The sequence below is a fragment of the Notechis scutatus genome, chromosome 2 (genome assembly GCF_049901735.1).
Source record: "Notechis scutatus isolate UNSWTSFEM ecotype Mainland chromosome 2, rNotScu1.2, whole genome shotgun sequence".
Classification (NCBI taxonomy): Eukaryota; Metazoa; Chordata; class Lepidosauria; order Squamata; family Elapidae; genus Notechis; species Notechis scutatus.
This window is the reverse complement of record NC_142010.1, coordinates 159,176,893-159,196,251: the sequence shown is the minus strand read 5'-3', so window position 1 is coordinate 159,196,251 and position 19,359 is coordinate 159,176,893. Positions and strand designations below refer to the sequence as shown.

The window sequence follows — 19,359 nt, the reverse complement described above, 5'->3', positions numbered from 1 at the left end:
ATAAAAGAAACTTGTAGTCAAGTATCTTTCAGGCTATGCCCAATATATGGGCTTATCTTGACTCCCCTGTGAAAATTGGTTCTTCATCTAGTTTCCAGAAGAGCACCCTTGTGATTAAATTGGAGCTTATGCCTCTAGTTTAACAGATGCTCACCCACTATTAGAGTAGCTAATATAATTTTCCTATTTTTGGGATGGTAGCACATTTGGAGTTCTGTAAATAATAACTTCTGCATTTTTACCGATGGCTGCTGAGAAGCTTGCACATTCACATTATGGGGTCAGCAGAATCAAGCTGCTTAACATCCCACCCACATCCCCCCTGCCATGAGATACTCCCTGTTATTGTCTTTTTTTCAATACATTTCCAAAGTGAAGTTGACTGCAGCCACAAAAAAGATTATAAAGCCCACTAGAGGCCAAAAAATGAAAATCAATCCAGGAGATTGGAGTTTTGCTTAAAGATAGGGCAGTTCTGCTTCCTTTAAAAAAAATAATTTGGTAATATAAACAATCATTTCAACTGTATCATGGGGGATATAAAGAAAATATTCATGGACACATGCAGTCAAGCATTATGTTGGAGCCTGGATGCAATGCTACTTAAATATATAGAGATTGTTTTATTTACTGTATTTTACTTACTCGTTCAGTCAAATTCTTGGCCAGCTTCCCCCCTTAAAAACCATTTTCTAAATGCATAGGTTTGCTGCATAATTTATTATATGAAAGTTATCCCTTAAATTTGATCAAACTTCTATTATGAATATAAACTGTTAATTTTGCCATTGCTACATAATCTCCAAGTTTAAGTTTCCAAATTGATATAGTCAATAACAGATCTGTTTTCCAATGGTCTGCTAGGTTTATCCTCCCCACTATAAACATGTATCTTCATAAACTATAACATTTTTGTTAAAATTTCTTGGAATTACATCTAGTAAAAGCAAAATGTGGTTTCAATTTTAAAAAATCTAAAATTTCTTTCCAGTATTTTTTTTAACTTTGTACAAGTCCATCACATATGATAAAATGTTCCTTCTGTATCATTACATTTCTAGTATTTTTTACTATATTATGGGTTTATCTTGGCAAATACTATAAACATTTTGTACCAGTTTTCTCTTAAGTTGTAACTTGGAATAAATTCTATAGATTTGCATTTAGTCATACCAGGCATTGGCTGTTTTAAAAGAAGCAATGGTTCTAGCTGGAATGATACAGAGAAACTAAACTAACAGTTAAGTATAATAACAGTTTGTCTCTTTGTGACATTAGGGACAGAGAGTTGAAAGATATTAGGAGAATAGATAAATAAACAATTAAACATGTCACTCAGCAGGTGACAACACGTAGACAATTTTAGCTGATTTTGAAAAAAGGCACCTCAAAAGATCACTAGGAAATCCCATAGCTGAATGCAAGATTGGGAAATTGAAAGCAACATCCTTAAAGAAGACAATGGTAAATCACTTCTGTATTGTTTTCAAGCAACTAGATATATTTGTCCAAATAGCCACCAGAAATCAAACTTGACTTGAGGGAGTCTTTAGTTTTAATTAGACATCTCAGGAAAATAATATGTTCACCAGTGTTTGCTGGTTTAATCAAGGCTATCATCTCCTTGCCTTTGTCTACAATTTCCATTCAGCAACCACCGGAAGAAACTTACATCAAGTCATGAGTTATTTTAGGAATTGTTTTCTTTTAGTCCTGCTACCCCACAACAAAGCAGGGATTACAGGAGTGGGATGAACATTTTTTCCATCACCCTGCAGACCACCCCTTGCAATAGACCCCAAGCAATGCAGTTATTCCACAAGCAACACTCTCTGCTCTGAAAACAAAAGTCCCTTTCTGCAATCAACTGTACAACTGCAGCAGGAAGATGATCAGACAAATAAGATCTTAGGGAAACCCTAAAGACACATTGATCCACAGAGGCTCAGTTGGCTTTCATGTTGCAACTCTGCAACAGCTGGAAAAGCTCCCAATGTTTATCCAGGTCGTGATGCCAAGAATGTAGGCCACTCATCCCAAGGGAGTTAACTTCTACCTCATGTTGGAGATTCTGCTGTGATTTCCACATGCAGAGTTAAGAACACACCAAGTACCAGCAGAGAGCTAAGAAAAGAATTGTGAGGCAGAGTTGCATCCTCCAGAGATTTGTAGCTTAGTCTAATTCTGAGCCTAAGGAAGCACTTCTGGCCCACCTCATAGGTCTATTGGACAAAGGTAACTTTAGCTTATCTTCATCATAACTTCAGCTTCCAATAATCTTTTTGCTCAAGAATATTTGACCTCCCCACTGGGAATTCCACAGACTATTTTAAAACTGCCTTTTTGTTTTGCTCCTACTATAAATTGTGGCCAAAAAGCCAATTCCTTCTATGAATGCTTCTTTTAAGATTAGAGTTGTGTGAGAAAACAGTTGAATTTTGCAATAAATTTGCAGGCCAGGCTTTAAGATTTTTCTCCTGACTTTGACAAAGGGATTCTGCCAGAAATTTTTATCTCTCTAAAGACTATGGAAATCCCGCCAAGTCTTTTGTCCTGACTATTTTTAATAGGTCCAGATATAAACTGACTTTAATTTAATATAGTGCTGTGTGTCATTTTAAACATTATGTGCATGAACTGAACTTTTTATAAGGTAATATTCCAGTTAAAGGAAAATACATAAGCAAAATATCCACCCTGGCCCCAGAAACGAGACAGGCTACCACTTTCCTAGTCTTTCAGAAGAGTTTGAAGACCTGACTCTGCTGACTTGCTTGCGCCTGACTTGGAGTGGAGTAGCAACCTTAGGGTTGGCAAACTGTCTTGAAGGGGCCCCCACTTTTAACTTTAATTTATTCCTGTTTTGCCTGCCTGTTATTGATATATGATATTTACATGGTTTTTATGTTTTTAATTGTACATTGTCCAGAGTCGCTCTGTGAATGGATAACCAGTCTCTAAATTTGATAAATAAAAGAATAAAATAAAATATTGTAATGCAACCTTGCTTAAGAAAGAGAAAGATGCATTACCTCATGGCAAAATCTTGTTTCTAGTTGCAGCCTATGGCTGGGACATGGGCTGTTGGCAAATGAAACAAGGACATGGCTATGTATATTTAAACACTGGCTAAAGATTAATTTTTAACTACAAGGTTTGATTTCTCTTATTTTATTGAGTCTATCTGTTCAATATACTGTATCTACCAAATTGAAGGTAAAATTCATAAATAGGGCTTTACACAGATGTACTGTTCACACTGGGACAATAACAGGCCACAGCAATTCTTAGGCAAAGAATCTTTGACATGGAATTGCAAAGTGAATACAGTAGAAAAACAGCTGGAAGAAAATGGGGCCACATCTGTAGCAAAGTTTACATTGAATTTTTAATGTCAAATTAACTTTGGCTGTTTTGGCTGTTGAGGTAGTCCTCCAGTTACGACCACAATTGAGCCAAAAATTTATGTTGCTAAGTGAAACATTTGTTTAGTGAATTTTGCCCCATTTACAACTTTTCTTGCCACAGTTGTTAAGTGAATCATTGCATTTGTTAAATTAATGAAATGGTTGTTAAGTGAATCTGGCTTCCCCATTGACTTTGCTTGTCAGAAGTTCTCAAAATCTAATCTTATGACTCCAGGACACTGCAACCATCATAAATATGAACTAGTTGCCAAGCATCTGAATTTTGATCACGTGACTGTGGGAATGCTGCAATGGTCCTAAGTGTGAAAAATGGTCATAAGTCACTTTTTCAATGCCATTGTAATTTCAAACTGACACTAAATGAACTGTTGTAAGTTGAGGACCACCTGTACCCATAGTAATAGAGTTATATCATTTTTATTTTATTTTATTGTTTGGTTATTCTTCTTTACTCTTCTTCTTTACTTTTTCACTTCTCTGTCTTATTGTCTTTCTATGTACAGTATAACTGCAACTGGGATTAAAGTAACTGAAGAAACTGAACTGAGCAATCTTGTCTGGATAAATGGGTTCTGCTCCCCTGAAACTAAATCAAGGCTAGATTACTTCCTTTGTTCCTTACCTCTTTCTTTCTTTCCATCCCCATCCTCTTCTGTGTTGACAATGCTGATCTTTTTCACAGAGTGAAAGGTGGTGGCTGTGTTTGCTGCTCCAGCATGAATTGGGAAAGTGGTTTCCATCACCTCACTGCTGTGGTATGTGGCACAAAATGGCACCTGAACTTTCTCAGAGACTGAATCTTTGCCTGCTGAAAGCCTGAGGCTGGCACAGGGCTCCTTGCTCTCCAGGACCTGTGCCCTCTGAGGACCGGTAGCTATGCTGGCTGCAATCTCTGGCTCCCTTTCCACTTGGACAACTTTGACTGCATCAACCCGAATGGAGGCATCCCATTGCTGAACATCTTTTCCTCTTGCTTCCCATTCTATTAGGGCCTCATCTCTTGTCGAAGTTTCTTTGTCTTTCTTCTCCCTGCCCTGATGCTCCAGTTTCTGATGGGCAGCTTGGAGATCTTGAAGTGCTCTCTTCAGTTGTGTTTCTAACATAGCAATTTTGGTGGATAGGGTCTGAATAGCTTGGCATTGTTGTTCCACTTCTGGGGAAGGTAACCCCAACTCCTCCTCCTTGACTGCTACCCCTATGTCACATCTTGCCATGTCCACATTCACTTCTCCATCTTCAACTGTCCTTCCCACACCCACTGACCTCACTTCCTTCTTATCCAATCTACCCTTCATGTCAGGTCTGGTACTGCTGTCCTCTGTATTTCCACCTGCCCCTTCTTCAGGGATGTCTATGTAGAGCTCCCCTCGTGATTTTCCCTTGCCAAATCCTCCTGGGTGCCCCAAAAATTTCTGGCTTTTAAGCTGAACACTTAGCTGCCTTTTTTCTTCCTGTAACACTGAGATCTTCACCTGAAGGACTGGGATCATCTTGACCTGTTCTTCCAATTGGCGCAACTTCTTCAAAGCCACAGCCATCTGCTCACGAACATATTGAAGATGTCCTGGAGTTGGTGAGACTGGAGTGGACAACCCAGAACCAATTGGTGTGAATTGTCCAGAAGCACCTTGCTGTGAGCCATTGTAAGAAGTTTGATGGGAAATACTCTGGCTTCCAACCAAAGAATTTGTTGATCCAGATACACTGCTGTGGAGACTTCCTAGGCTACTTGCTGTGGGGGTTTCTAGGTCTGCCTGGTCTTCTAACTTCTTTCTAGCATCCAGCAAAGTTTTCTCCACACGGGCATTGAAACTGCTGTGAATTGCATTAGTGTATTGTGGGTAGAAGCTACGGCCACAATAAGAATAGGAGGAATGGCGACTGTCCATACTGGCATTGGAACAGAGGGACTCTGTTGATGTCCACCAGGAACCAGTGTAGCCATAGCCCCGGGGCAATGAGCTGTAGCGTGGTCGGCGATGAACTGGAATGCGCTTAATAGTGTGGCCTTTCTCAATGTCATCCACATATTTGAGAAAGTCCAGATCAAGACGGTAGCCATAAGGAGTCTCCACCGAGTAAGTTAAGTCTTGCTCCTTCCCATGGAAGATTGTAGTAGAGGCTGTATTGACCTTTCCTTCAAAACACAAAAGAGAAAGTTCAGCTTAGAACACTTTTCTGTCAGGGTTGAGGATGTGCATGAAAGGACTGACCACAGAAAGTCTGGGATCATCATGACCTAGTTGAATAATGAGTGTTTGCGTATCATGGCATGTATTGGCTGATCTCAGCATAGATAGATGTAGTCAATTGTCTCTTACTTCCATTCTATGAGAAAGAAAAATTATCTTAGAATCAATTGTATTTTTTAAATCTGCCAATTGCATCAAAACAGCTCTCCTCAAGCAAGGGGGGACTAGTTTAAATCAAATAACAGAATAACAGAGTTGTAAGGGACTTTGTAGGTATCTAGTCCAACCTCCCACCCAAGCAGGAGACCATAACCATTTCTGACAGATGGTTGTCCAGTCTCTTCTTGAAAGCTTCAAGTGATGAAGCTCCTACAACTTCTGAATGAAATAGAGTACTTGTAACTAGTAAATAGGAACTCTACATTTTCCCCAATTTTGCATTATTTGGATCTCACTGCCAAACCAACAAGCCTCATTGATTGATAGATTGACTGACTGATTGCAAAACTACGTCTTAAAAAAGTTTAATGCCTTTATTCTGTAGCCTGATATCAAGTGTCACAGCATCTCATCCAACCTCAGTACTGACATCACATAAGACAATATAGCTTGCATGTATAATGCTCCCTGTGTGAACAATTCTTAGTTCACAGGCAACTCTATGCCATTCTTTGTGGACCACAGATGTTTCGGCAGCCCTGAAAACTTTCTTCCATAGTCCCAATGATTAGCCCTGAGGGCAGTGATGGGGTGGGGTGGGGTGGGGAGATTGTTCTGTTCATTGTTGTTTGTTCCAAAAGATATTCAAATACTCTATGCTAATTTTTTAAAGTGTTCTTCATGTGCACATAAAGTGTTTCAGAGGAATACAAAAAGTGTTCCAGAGTCAGTATATTTCTAAAATGCTGGATCGAAACAGGGAATGGATATTATTAGCTTGCTCTTGTTTTAAACTGACCTTAGATACACTTCTTAAGTTGTTATATTTGGGCATTTAGCTGGTTACAGAAGTGTAGATAGGATTAGGTTTGTTCTAAAAAGAAAATTTTATTTTTTTAACTGAGACTTTCTCCCAATCCTTTTTCTCTAATCCATAGATGAAACAGATAGCAGTAGCAATAGCATTTAATTTTATGTACAGCCCCATAGCGCTGTACAGCATTTTTTGGGTGGTTTGCAATGCAGAAGTATTATTTGCATATTGCCCCCAACAATCTGAGTCCTCATTTTACTGATTTTGGAAGGATGGAAGGCTGAATCAACGGTGAGCCTCAGTAGGATCGAACTCCAGGCTGCAGGCTGAGTTAGCCTGCAATACTGCAGCATTTAGGGATTCATAGAATGGGGTTTTTATTGTCTATGAAATCTTATTTTAGTGGTCTAGCCAGAATTATTTCCACTTGTGACCCTCTCCTATTTTCGCTTTTAGTCAGAAAGCACTTTGATTCCTAACTTATATTCTGGGACTACTAAATATACAGGTAGTTCTCATTTAACAATTTAGCAACTGTTCAGTTATGATGATGTTGAAAAGTAACTCTGTGATTAACCCTCGCATTTTCAGGTCTGTAAGGCAAAGGAAAACTGAAATAAGATCATAAGCAGAGTAAAAATTTCACTTAACAATTGAGTTAGCAGCCCCAATTGTGGTCGCTACAATTACAGCCATCAAGTTGAAACATATTTGCATACACAAGAAACAGAACTGTATCCCACTGAATCCTTCCCATCAGTGGTGAGATTCAAATTTTTTTACTACTAGTTCTGTGGACGTGGCTTGGTGGGTGTGGCAGGGGAGGGATACTGTAAAATCTCCAGTCAGAGGTGGTATTTTCTGGTTCTCCGAACTACTCAAAATTTCCGCTACCAGTTCTCCAGAACTGGTCAGAATCTGCTGAATACCACCTCTGCTTCCGAGGCTATGAAATAAAAGAACTTTCAGTGAGAATACTTCTGAGATTGAATGTGGCAATGTGATCTAAGATTACTATCTGCATTGGCACAAGAATGCCCAGTGCCATCTGTTGATGCTCCCTGTTCAAAAGTAGTCTTCATACAGACCTACCTGGGAAAGCAGTCCCCATATGCAGAACCTGGGCCATTCCTTCCACTTGATCAATACGAACGTTCAAAACAGCCCAGAAGCCTTCTCACAGCTCATAGGAAACCCACTTTGCCTGAAAACAGAAATAAATGCCATCTTAATCCACATATTCCTAAAACAATCAGCCTACACTAAGGGACTCTGTTTCTGTTTGATGCTTCAAATGTTTGTGAGAATGACTGATAGGAATTTGACAGTACTTTCTGAAAGCAGGACACTGCCCTCATTAAATTACACTAAATTACTTCCAATAACACTTTTGAGTAATCACCACCAATCTTGTGTTAGGTAGATGTCACATTGAGCTTCAAAGTGGCACAACAGTTCCTGATTAGAGTGTTTACAATTCCCAACAGGGTTATTGCCACTATAATTATCTTCAAGTTACAGAGAACAAAAGTAGAAATAAATGTATGTTTTAAAAACTATGCAGTAAAAATGTGCAAAACTGAATGTAGTTCAAAAGATTAATAGCTTACCCATAAAAATGCATCCTATCTAAAACTGTTTGTAAGATGCTTGCTAATAAGAAGAAATATTAAAACAAAACTTTCACATCATTCCACCCTTCATCTTCAATAATATTCCCTCTGTTATTTAAAGGACTATTTCTCCTCTTACTTATATGATGGAAATTGTTTTAAATGTTTAAAGTATAGATCACCACCATTGGGGCCTAACTGGCTTAAAGGGCAACGCAGAAAGTTTTAATAAACTTGTACTTTTCAGGATCTGTAATTTGCATGTCTCTCTATATATTATTTCCCCTTTTGCCATTCAGAGTCTTGCTTGTATATCTGAAAGCTAAAAAGAGTTTAACATTCTCTCTTTCCTTCTTAATACTGTAATCTTTTATCTCTCAAGGGAAGGGAAATGATTCTGCTAGCCACATGCCTTGACAATATCCAACCAGGAGGTGGCACTATATAATGTATTTGATTCCCCCCCCCACACACTTTTTTTCTTATTTGCCAGAGAACCGGGTATAGAAGCCTTTCACAGACACACCTACACGTTCAGGTTAGGGGGAGGACAGCGAGTAAGGTGTTTCCTAGACGATAATTAATGACAGCAATAATTCACAGGCTGCACACACCAAGACCAGGAATAGAGTTAAGCTATAGGTTTGAGGGTTTCTTGGAGAGGCAAGTTGAGACCACCAACCTTTCATCCTAAGATTCAGTTCTGCAGCTACTACAGTATAGTTACAAAATAAAAATTCTAAATACAAAATTAAACAATTGGGAATTGTTTGGAATACAGAAAATGTATGCTATAACGTATTATAAGCCTCACTGACTTTTTGAAAAATTATTCACCTGAGTCCACATAAGTTAAAAAATGCAAGTCTAAATCTTGGTCATATTGACATGGTTGTGATTTTACTTATAATTAACACTTCCCAAATTAGATCATAAAGCTTTATTGATTAGTCTCTAGGCCATATCAAAATACAAAGTTTAAACACGTATTACCAATAAAGTCCAAAAGAAACAATTTAAAATACGAATAGGGTAAAATATGCTGATCTCAATCAGACCATTTTAGTCAGAAACTCTGCTGTATTAAATGTTGTTTTCAAAATGTTAAATGTTGTTTCTGGCCACACATGAGGTATGTTGTTTTAATATCGGCCTCCCACTGGGCCATACGTTTAATGTATAGATCAAGGCAGTGGTGGGATTCAAAAATGTTTACTACCGGTTCTGTGGGCTTGGCTAGGTGGGCATGGCCATGTGATTGGGTGGGCATGGCTTTTTTTGCAGCACTACCCCCACCTCCCCTCACCCCCACCCCATTTTGGGGGCCTTCCTGGCCTCAGAGGAGCCTCTGGGGGTGGCATTTTTGTTCCCAGAAGGCTCCCCTGGGGCTCAGGAAGAAAAAAAACGGAGCATAGGAAGGGCACACAGCACCCCTCCACGCTCCGTTTTGGGGCCTTCCTGGCCTCAGAGGTGCTTCTGGGTGGGGCGTTTTTGCTCCCAGAAGGCTCCCCTGGGGCCCAGGAAGGCAAAAATGGAGGGGGCGGTGCCCCCTCCCTCCATTTTTCACCTTCCTGGGCCTCAGGGAAGCCTTCGAGGTGAAGCAGTAAGAAGCGAGGGGAATCCTGGCACAGCTGTTGGTAGGAACAGCTGATTGTCGGAAGGTTAAAAAAAAAAGAAATACCTTGTCTTATCTTTATTTATTTTCAAACCAGCCACCTTTCTATATGTCTCTATCTTTTCTATCAATTTTGATGCTGTTTCTAAAGGGTCTCCTAAGATGAAAACCAGATCATCTGCAAATGCTTGCAGCTTAAATTCTTCCTTTTTGATTTTCATTCCTTTTATATTCTTTTCATCTCTAATATTTCTGTTTAGCACTTCCAAAGTTAACACAAACAACAAAGGTGATAGTGGGCACCCTTGTCTTGTTCCTTTTCTTATATTGATAGAGTCTATCAGCTCTCCCTCTATCATTACCTTTGCCGTTTGCTTATAGTATATAGCTTCTATTGCTTGAATAAATTTTCTAGCAAAACCCATCTGTTCCAACAGTAAGAACATGAATCGCCAATTCACATTATCAAATGCCTTTTGTGCATCGAGAAATATCAGAGCCATTTGTTTTTCAGGATGTGCCTCGTAGTATTCCAAGGTGTCCAAGATTACTCTCATATTGTCTTTAATTTATCTCTTTGGCAGAAATCCATTTTGATCAGGATTAATAAAATTATTTAAATATTTTTAAGTCTTTCTGCCAATATTGAAGCAAAGATTTTATAATCTGCATTTAGTAGAGAAATGGGTCTATAGTTCTTAATTTGTAATGGGTCGGCCTCCTCTTTTGGAATAAGTGTAATATAGGCTTCTGACCATGATTTAGGTATCTTCTTCTTTAACATAACTTCATTCATAACTTCTATCAATGGAAGATTCAACGATTCTTGTAATGTTTTATAAAATTCTGCTGGAAGTCCATCTGGGCCTGGTGCCTTTCCATTATTTTGCTTCTTGAGTGCTTCAGTTAACTCCATCATCGTTAAATTGCTTTCTAACATTGTTTCAGTCTCTTTAGGTATCTGAGGTAAATTAGCATTCTGTAAGTACTGTTTAACTCTTTCCTCATCAATATTCTCTTGCATATATAATTTCCCATAGAAGTCTCGAATGATTTCCTTCTTCTCTTTACTACCATAGCAAACTTGGCCTTGGTCATCTATTAATTGCAATGTTTTCCTTGATTCTTTCTCCTTTCTCAATTTGTATGCTAACCATGTACCTGGTTTGTTTGTGTCTTCAAAATAGTTCTGTTTAGCACCTCTAATTTTCTGTGCTAATTCTTCTTTTTATATTTGACCCATTTTATGTTTAATTATATCCATTTTTAGCTTGATGTCCTTTTTCTGTGGCATTTTCTGTAGCTCTTTTCCAAGTCTTTTATACTCACCCTCTAAGGCCTTAGAGGCTAGTCTTTCATAGTATTCCTGGGGTGCGAGACTATTCCAGGGGGTGCGAGAAAAGTCAGGCTAATATTGGCTATATGTTAGCATATTCTATTTATTTCAGGGTGCGAGGTATAGTCTATTAGGGGGCGCGAAAAAAGGTTGGGAACCACTGCTCTAACATATGCCTTCATTGTATCCCATACATTCTGAATTGATGTATCTTTTTTTTTTCTCTCTAAAGAAAAAAGCCAATTCTTTCTCCATCCACTGTGTGAAGTCTTTTTCCTTTAAAATAGTATTATTTAACGTCCATCTAGATCTTCTTTTTTGTCCTTTCCAGTTAATTGTCATTGGATTGTGATCTGCCCAAGTACTTGTTTCAATATTTATTTCTTGAATATTAGTTATTAATTCTGTTGACATCCATATCATATCTATTCTGGACCATGATAAGTGTCTATTTGAATAGAAGGTGTATTGTTTAGTTTTAGCATTTCTTTCTCTCCATGTATGTTTATTTCATCTACCATTTTAAAAAAAGATTTAGGGAGAGTCTTTCTATTTTGCTTTATTGTTTTCTGTGCTGTATAGTCCAATTTATTGTCTACAATTCCATTAAAATCTCCCATCATAACTATATTAGCATAGTCCAGTTCAATTATTTTCATATGTAATTTTTGTAGAATTCTTCTTGTTTGTCATTCGAGCATAGATTGCAATCAGGAGTGTTTTCAGTATTATTGTCCATTATTTCCACCATTAGTATTCTTCCATCATCATCGGTATAAATCAATTTTGCTGGGGTAGTCTCTTTAATATATAAAACCACTCCTCTTTTTTTTAACATTGTGTTAAGGAAGTAAATATTTTCCCTAATTTTGGCTGTATCAACAATTGTTCATATTGTTTTTTAATATGTACTTCTTGTAGACAAATTATATCAAATTTTAATTTCTCTAATTTATGAAAGGTTTTCCTTCTTTTAACGGCTGAGTTAAGTCCATTTATATTAATTGTAATCAATTTTTTCTCTTCCATGGTTATATTTTGTAGTTAAGTTTAGCAGCTCTTGTAGATCTTAGTTCATGTTGTTCTTTGGCTTCCACCTTTCCACCTACTGCACCTTCTTCTTTTTCAGTCACCATTTGGCAGTCCTCTTGGAATTCAATTAATGAGATCTCTTTTTCTGCCTCTTTCTCTTTCCTTCCAAAAAATTCTGTATAAAATAATTCTGCTTTCTCAATTGAGTCAATTCTATGTCTCTGTTCTTGCCATGTGAACATTAAACCTTCTGGAATCAGCCATCTATAATTCACCTCTTTTTTAAGTAGCATTTTAGTCAGGAATCGGTATTCTCTTCTCATCTCTCTCACTCTTCTGGGTATTTGTTTCAAGACCACAATCTCCTTGTCTTTATATTTCAATGTTTTCTCTTTTGCCACTTGCAATATTTGTGTTTTAATGGCTTTCTTTGTAAATCTAATGTGAACTTCTCTTGGTAAGCTATTTCTCATCGCATATCTTGTGAAAACTTGATAAACCTCATCTATTCCATCCATCATCTTCTCTTGAGTTATTTCCAAAGCTTCAGCCAGTATTTCTATCATTATCTCAGCTAAGTTTTGTCCTTTTTCTTCCTCTACGTTTTGGAATCTAAGATAGAATTCTGATCTATCCATCTCCCATCTCAACATACCACTTTTATCTTGTTCAACCACCGTTAATCTATTATCAATATCTCCAATCTTCTTGTCTCTTTGTTTATCTTCTTCTTCAATTTTTTGGAATCTCTCATCATACTTCAACATCATTTGTTGGATGTTCTCCACTTTTTCATTGGTTTTCCCTGTTCTTTTTTCAATGTTCTCTGTTCTTTGTTCAATGTTCTCTGTTCTTTGTTCAATGTTCTCTATTCTCTTTCCAATATTTTCTGATCTTGCTTGAATATTTTGAATTCCTTGCATAATCATCTGCAGAGTCACTTTTTCTTGTTCTTTTTCTTGCTTTAATATTGTCTGTATTGAACGTTGTCCTCCAGATGGTGGAGAGGAAGAAGTAGAAGTTGAAGAACCAGGAGCTGTAAATTTCCTACTCATTTTAAACAATTCAAAATCTTTGGGTTCTTCTAAATGTTAATCCAATTGTAAAGTAACCAATTATACTTCAAATTAAAAATAGTAGAAAAAGAAGCCCAATAATACTGATTAAAAAAAAGAAAAAAAAGGGAGGACAAAATTTCTTCAGGTTCTTGTATACCTTAATCCAATCAGTAGTTAGATGAAGAAAAAGGCTTGAAAAAAAAGGAAAAAAAAGGATAAGGAAAAATTCTTCAGGTTCTTCAACACCTTAATCCAATTGAAAAGTCTCAAATAGAAGAGAGTGCATAAGAATAAACCAGAAAAGGTAGATGAAAAAACAAAAATACCAGGAAAGGAAAAAAAAAAGGCTATTCCCTTAAAAAAAAAACATTAATACTAAAGCTTTCCCTTTAAAATAAAAAGCAAACGTAGAGGTTGGACTTCCAAAGAAAAAAAGAAAAACAAAGACAAGCTCCAACAAAGCCAAAAACCCAAATAGTTATTACAAGAAAAAAAAAAGATAAAATGAAATACAATAAAGCTGGTGAGGAGGGATAGCACAACTTAGAAAAAGTAAAAAGAGCACACTGCACTTTGTTTAATTATCCAAGGCTCTTATTATAGCTCTCTTCTCCAAAAACTTATCACCTTTTTTCCCCCTAGGTTTCAACACCAGACTCCAGCTGTTGATAGAAACCCAGAAGAGCACCTGCAATAATACTCTCCCATGCTCTTCCCTCTATCTTATCAAATAGCAATGTCCTTGAAAAAGAGTTCTCAGTTCTTTCTTTCTCAGCTTTGTCTGGTCACAGGGAAATAGAATATTTTCAAGCCTCTAGTTGGCAGTGTTACAAAGTTTCTTTGCTCTCACTTTCCCCCTTCTTTTCCAAGCAAGATATAATAAGAATTAATTAAAAAAAAGATATTTTAAAAAAGAAATAACTAAAAGGGAGCCTCTAGCCTAAAATATTACAAAATCAAAAAGGAGAAAAAAATAGATATAAAAGAAAAAACCAGTCCAGTTTCAAAATATAAGATCGTGTACAGAAAATCCAGCAATGGGGAAAAAAAAATTACTTTGACATTCCTGTTTAAAATCGCCGCTTAATCACTTCTGTCAAAACTTTTACAGATTCTTTCTTTTCCTTAAGGTGTCCTTTCAGATCTTAGAATAAAGAAAAAGTTCTCACCAAACCGGCACACTCTCTCTTTCTGTTCTCTTCCGTTTCGGAGCTGTCCCAACTTCAGCAGCTTTAATGGCTGCCTCTTTGCTGCTGGCAAGAAGAGCTTCTCCTGGATCTACCAGGGACTTTGCGGTATCCCTGGGATCGACAGGATGTGCTCTTCACTTTCACCGTCTCTTCGGGATGGTTTAGATCTGATAGGACCGTCCAGGAGCAAAGATATCGGTAGCGATCTCAGACCTCCAAGATTGCATGCCTTATCGTTGCGACGCCAGCTCCGCCCTCTCCCTGTGTTAGTTATTTTTCAGAGGTTGAAGGATTCCCTGGGGGTTCTCTTGTAGCAACACGGCTCCTACAGCCATATCACTAGTGTCCACTTGAATCATAAAGGGAGCATCTGGGTTTGGGTATCTTAGCACAGGTCCCACTACAAACAGCCGTTTAAGTTTCTTGAATGCTACCTGACATTCCTTGGTCCACTTTAAGGGTTGGCTAGGTTTGGGTTTTCCTTCCCCTTTCGTCTTTAGTAGCTTCATAATCGGTAGGGCGATTTGCACAAAAGGGAATGAATTGCCGGTAAAAGTTTACAAGACAAAGATCTTGACAAAGAATATGCTATTAAGACAAAAGGAAGAACTGGCAGACCTATTGAAAATTCAGATCACGAATAAGATCAAGTACTTGGGGATATATTTGACAGCAAGATGTAGTATATTAAAAGAGAATAGTTATATCAAACTTAAACAGCAGATAGCGCTAGATCTGGCGAAATGAGAAAATTTACAACTGTCGCTAATAGGGAGAATTTCAACAATCAAGATGAATATATTACCCAGAATTTTATATTTGTTTCAAACAATACCAATTAGGCTTGGAAAAGATTACTTTGAAGATTTAAATAAAATTGTGTTGAAATATATATGGCAAGGTAAGAAAGCGAGAATAAAGTTAAAACTTTTGCAAGATGCTAGAATTAGAGGAGGATTTGGCTTGCCTAATTGGGAGTTGTACTATCAAGCTACAAATCTGATGTGGGTTAAGGAATGGATAACACTAAGAAATACTAGATTGTTGACATTAGAAGGACATGATTTGTTGTTGGGGTGGCATGCTTTTTTATGGTATAAAGGAACTAAAACACAGGGGTATTTTAGAAGACATTATATATGGGAGTCTCTGTGGTTAAACTGGGAGAAGATTAAAAGACAATGTTATTTGAAAATTCCAGTCTGGTTATCGACTATTGAAGCATTTTCTTATCCTATAATATACAAAAAGGAACAAAGAGTTAGATATGGTGAAATATTGAATGAAAAGGGTGAACTCAAATCTATACAAAAACTAAAGGAACAAGGTATAAAGATGAATTGGTTTTTATGGTGCAAATACATTCAAGGTATGATAAAGATTCTAAAATGGAAGGTTTCTATGATAAATTGACTGAATTAGATAAGATTTTGACAGGTACTGATGAAAAGGTGATTAAAAAATTGTATGGATATTTATTATAAATTAAATTAGAAGAAGAACAAGTTAAAGAAACTATGATTGCTTGGGGGAAGAATTTTGGATATGGGATCGATTTAGAGAAATGGCAAAAATTGTGGTCTCAAAATTATAAAATGACAATGTCAACAGCATATAAAGAAAATTTGTATAAGATGTTTTACAGGTGGCATTTTCCCCTGACAAGAATAGCAAGAATGTTCAAGAATAAATCTGAAAAATGTTGGAAATGTCATCAGATACCTGCCATCAGATACCTACCATATGTGATGGACTTGTGCGGATGCTAAAAAATACTGGACTAAAATCCACATGTGGTTGGAAAAAATAACAAAAAAACATGTAGACTTGAAACCAGAGATATTTTTATTGGGAATTTTACCTGAAAGATATAGTAAAGACTTGAAATACTTGATTGTAGATGTATTAACAGTGGCTAGGATTGTATTTGCTAAAAACTGGAAAAATGAGAAAATACCATCACAGGAGGAAATCATTAAGAAAATATTGGAATGTGCTGAAATGAGTAGATTGACATTTGGAATTAGAGAACAAGAGGATAAACAATTTTATAAAATTTGGGATCTTTTCTATCAATGGTTAGACAATAAAATACAGTAATGAAATATGTAGACTTTTAGAAAATAATAAATATATAAAGATGTACTTCTTTCTTATTATATCTACAAAATGATTTTAGGATAGATTTGGGATGACAATATGAACTGTTATAAAATAAACTAAGTAAATTATGTTTATCTTGTAAAACATGAATGAATAAAAGTATAGTCAAATGATTGATTAATAATGATACTAAGGTATTTAATTTTTGATTGAAAATATGAGATTATATGCAATGTAATTGTAATTGAAGACTACGAAATGGAAGCACAAAACAATTTGTAAACCAACTGGCACACTGTATGTACACATATGGAAGATAGCTTGATGTTTTTATGTTTTGTTTGTTTATGTTTGTTTTTAAAAACCAATAAAAAATTTAAAAAAGAAGAAAAAATACCTTAAGGAGTGACTGGGCGGGCGAGCATCGGGTGGACGGGGTGAGCGAACATTGGGCATTGGGTGGGCAGGGCAAGAGAGTGAGCAGCGACTGGATGACCGGGTTGGGGACGTGGCCAGGCAGAAGTTACTACCAGTTCGGCGACCCATGCCAAATCCTTCCTACCGGTTTGCCTGAACTGGTGTGAACCAGCTAATACCTCCACTGGATCAAGGTACTTATCTCTCACCCCCTTATACAGACAGCAATCAAATAATATATAAGTCAAGTCTTCTACCCCTTCAGCTCTGCAAATACATTATATATTATATATATATATAATATATATATATATATATATATATATATATATATATATATATATATATATATATATATATATATATATATATATATATTATATATATATTATATATATATTATATATTATATATGCAAATACATTAAAAAATCATTATATGGGATAGAATGGAAGCTCCCATATAGAACCATTGTATCAAGCTGTTCAAATCTTGCTCGGGTCAATGTTTCCGAGGTGTTTTGACAATTGTGACTTTAAATAGTTGTCCATTTGGAAGGTGTTTCTATTTGCTCAGCCATTTCAGGCTACCAGCCTTACTAAGGGTGGCTATGTCATTTTGAGCTTCTATGCCCATGATTCTTTGGGCAACTCTTTTTTTAATTTGTTCTCCTGTTTCACAAGAGGCAGGGAGGCCAGAGCACTTTATGCAATTTGTCAATTTGGTAATCCAGACTGTTTGTGATTGTAATTTTATCTGCTCTAGTAGACATAACCTAGGGAGTCTATCCCTTTCCATTTCATTAATTTTGATCCAATTATAAGTTCTAATTTTTGACAGTATGTGAATTGTGTAAATTCCCAATTCAGTACTTACTGCAGCAGCAGATGTCTTAGGGCCCACACCCAAAATACATCTCAGGTGTTGAGACTGTTTGTTCTAAAACTGTAATAGAGTGTAAACCCCCTCATCTCCATATAGAAGCATGGGGATTACTTTAGCTTTATATACTTTGATTAGTCATACTACAGAGCCTGGGTAAATGTGATTCTTTAATTTAATAGATCCAAACAAGCTTTTGCTCTAAGTGTATTCCGTTGGTGATGACAAGCCCAAGATCCAGTCTTTGGGAAAGTTATGCTTAAATAAACAAAAGTGCTAACCTGTTCAATTGGTTCCCCATCTAGTTGCTATCTATGTGTCTGGTTATGTTTACCAAATACCATAATTTTTATTTGGATTTGCTAATAATTAGAGAGTTATCCTGGCAGTAGTAACTAAATCTCCTTAGTAGCCTACACAATCCTACTTGTGAGTACAATAATAAGATCACATCATCAGCATAGAGCAAGGTGCTACAATTTCTATTTAGGATCATTGGCATGTGAATCATAGGATCCTTCATTAAACCTGGCAAGTCATTAATATATAAATTAAATAGTAATATATAAGTTAAATAGTAATGGGGCTAAGACACACCCTTGCTTTATCCCTTTGTTGTATGAATCCTGTTAGTCAAACCCCATACTGTACTTTCAGACAAGTATTTATATACTTATATTTATATACTAAGCGGAGCAGAGCATCCAAATCAGGATTAGTAGTCTATGTTCTGTTTTAAGAGCTGTCAGTTTACTCTCTGCTTACCATATCAAATAAAGGCTGAATATAGGGGCCTCCTCTTGGCAATTAGATGGTTCAGGATAAAGCAATTGTCAATGGTAGATCAACTTTGTCTAAAGCCTGCTTGTTCTTCTACGAGAATATGATTTTCTATATTTTTTCTACAATATTGATCAGACGAGTGTGTCTATAATTACTAGGATCCTTTTTATTCCATTTTTTGTATATGGGGGACCAAAATTAGGTCAATATGCAAGGCCTTTTTATACTTTCTCAAATACACTATCTGTATCTTGGCTGTCTTTGACAATACAATCTCTTGTAATTGCTGAAACAAGATAAGGGCCTAGATCAGGGGGGTGAAACTCGTGTTGTCACGACATCATCACGTGACATATCGCAACTTCCCCCCTTCGCTAAACCAGGTGTGGGCATGGCCAGTGCATGACACATCTGCCCGTGGGCTGCAAGTTTGACAGTCCTGGTCTAGGTAATGAAAGAGTAGTTAAAAGTAGATAATTATGGATTCCTTTAGACTAGAGTATGGTCTTCATATTGTTTAGCAACTATTTAAACCAAATGCATAGAACACTTTTCTCGGTAAAATTAAATGTTTATTATGTTTTTAACTTACCAAATACAGTGGGTAATTGGGTGGATTATTCAGTCAATAAAAGAATAATCTTTTATGGGATTGGGTGTGGGTTTATTATGCAGTGGACTTTTTAAAGTGTTGTAAACTGTCCAGAGCCACCTCAATGTGGTTTTGATAACTATCT

The 19,359-nt window shown here is 36.7% G+C and overlaps 1 protein-coding gene across 3 annotated transcripts in view; it reads right to left on the bottom strand.

Moving 5' to 3' along the window:
* KANK2 (KN motif and ankyrin repeat domains 2) overlaps window positions 1–19,359 on the bottom strand; it is a 74,147-nt gene that overhangs the window by 16,229 nt on the left and 38,559 nt on the right. For all 3 annotated transcript variants that reach the window (XM_026679638.2, XM_087957084.1, XM_026679639.2), the window contains exons 3-4: window positions 7,686–7,797; window positions 4,051–5,565 (exon numbers count right to left, since the gene is read on the bottom strand). In XM_026679638.2, coding sequence (XP_026535423.2) covers window positions 4,051–5,565; window positions 7,686–7,722 — 1,552 coding nt within the window. In that variant the 5' untranslated portion in view covers window positions 7,723–7,797. The remainder of the gene's footprint in view (window positions 1–4,050; window positions 5,566–7,685; window positions 7,798–19,359) is intronic.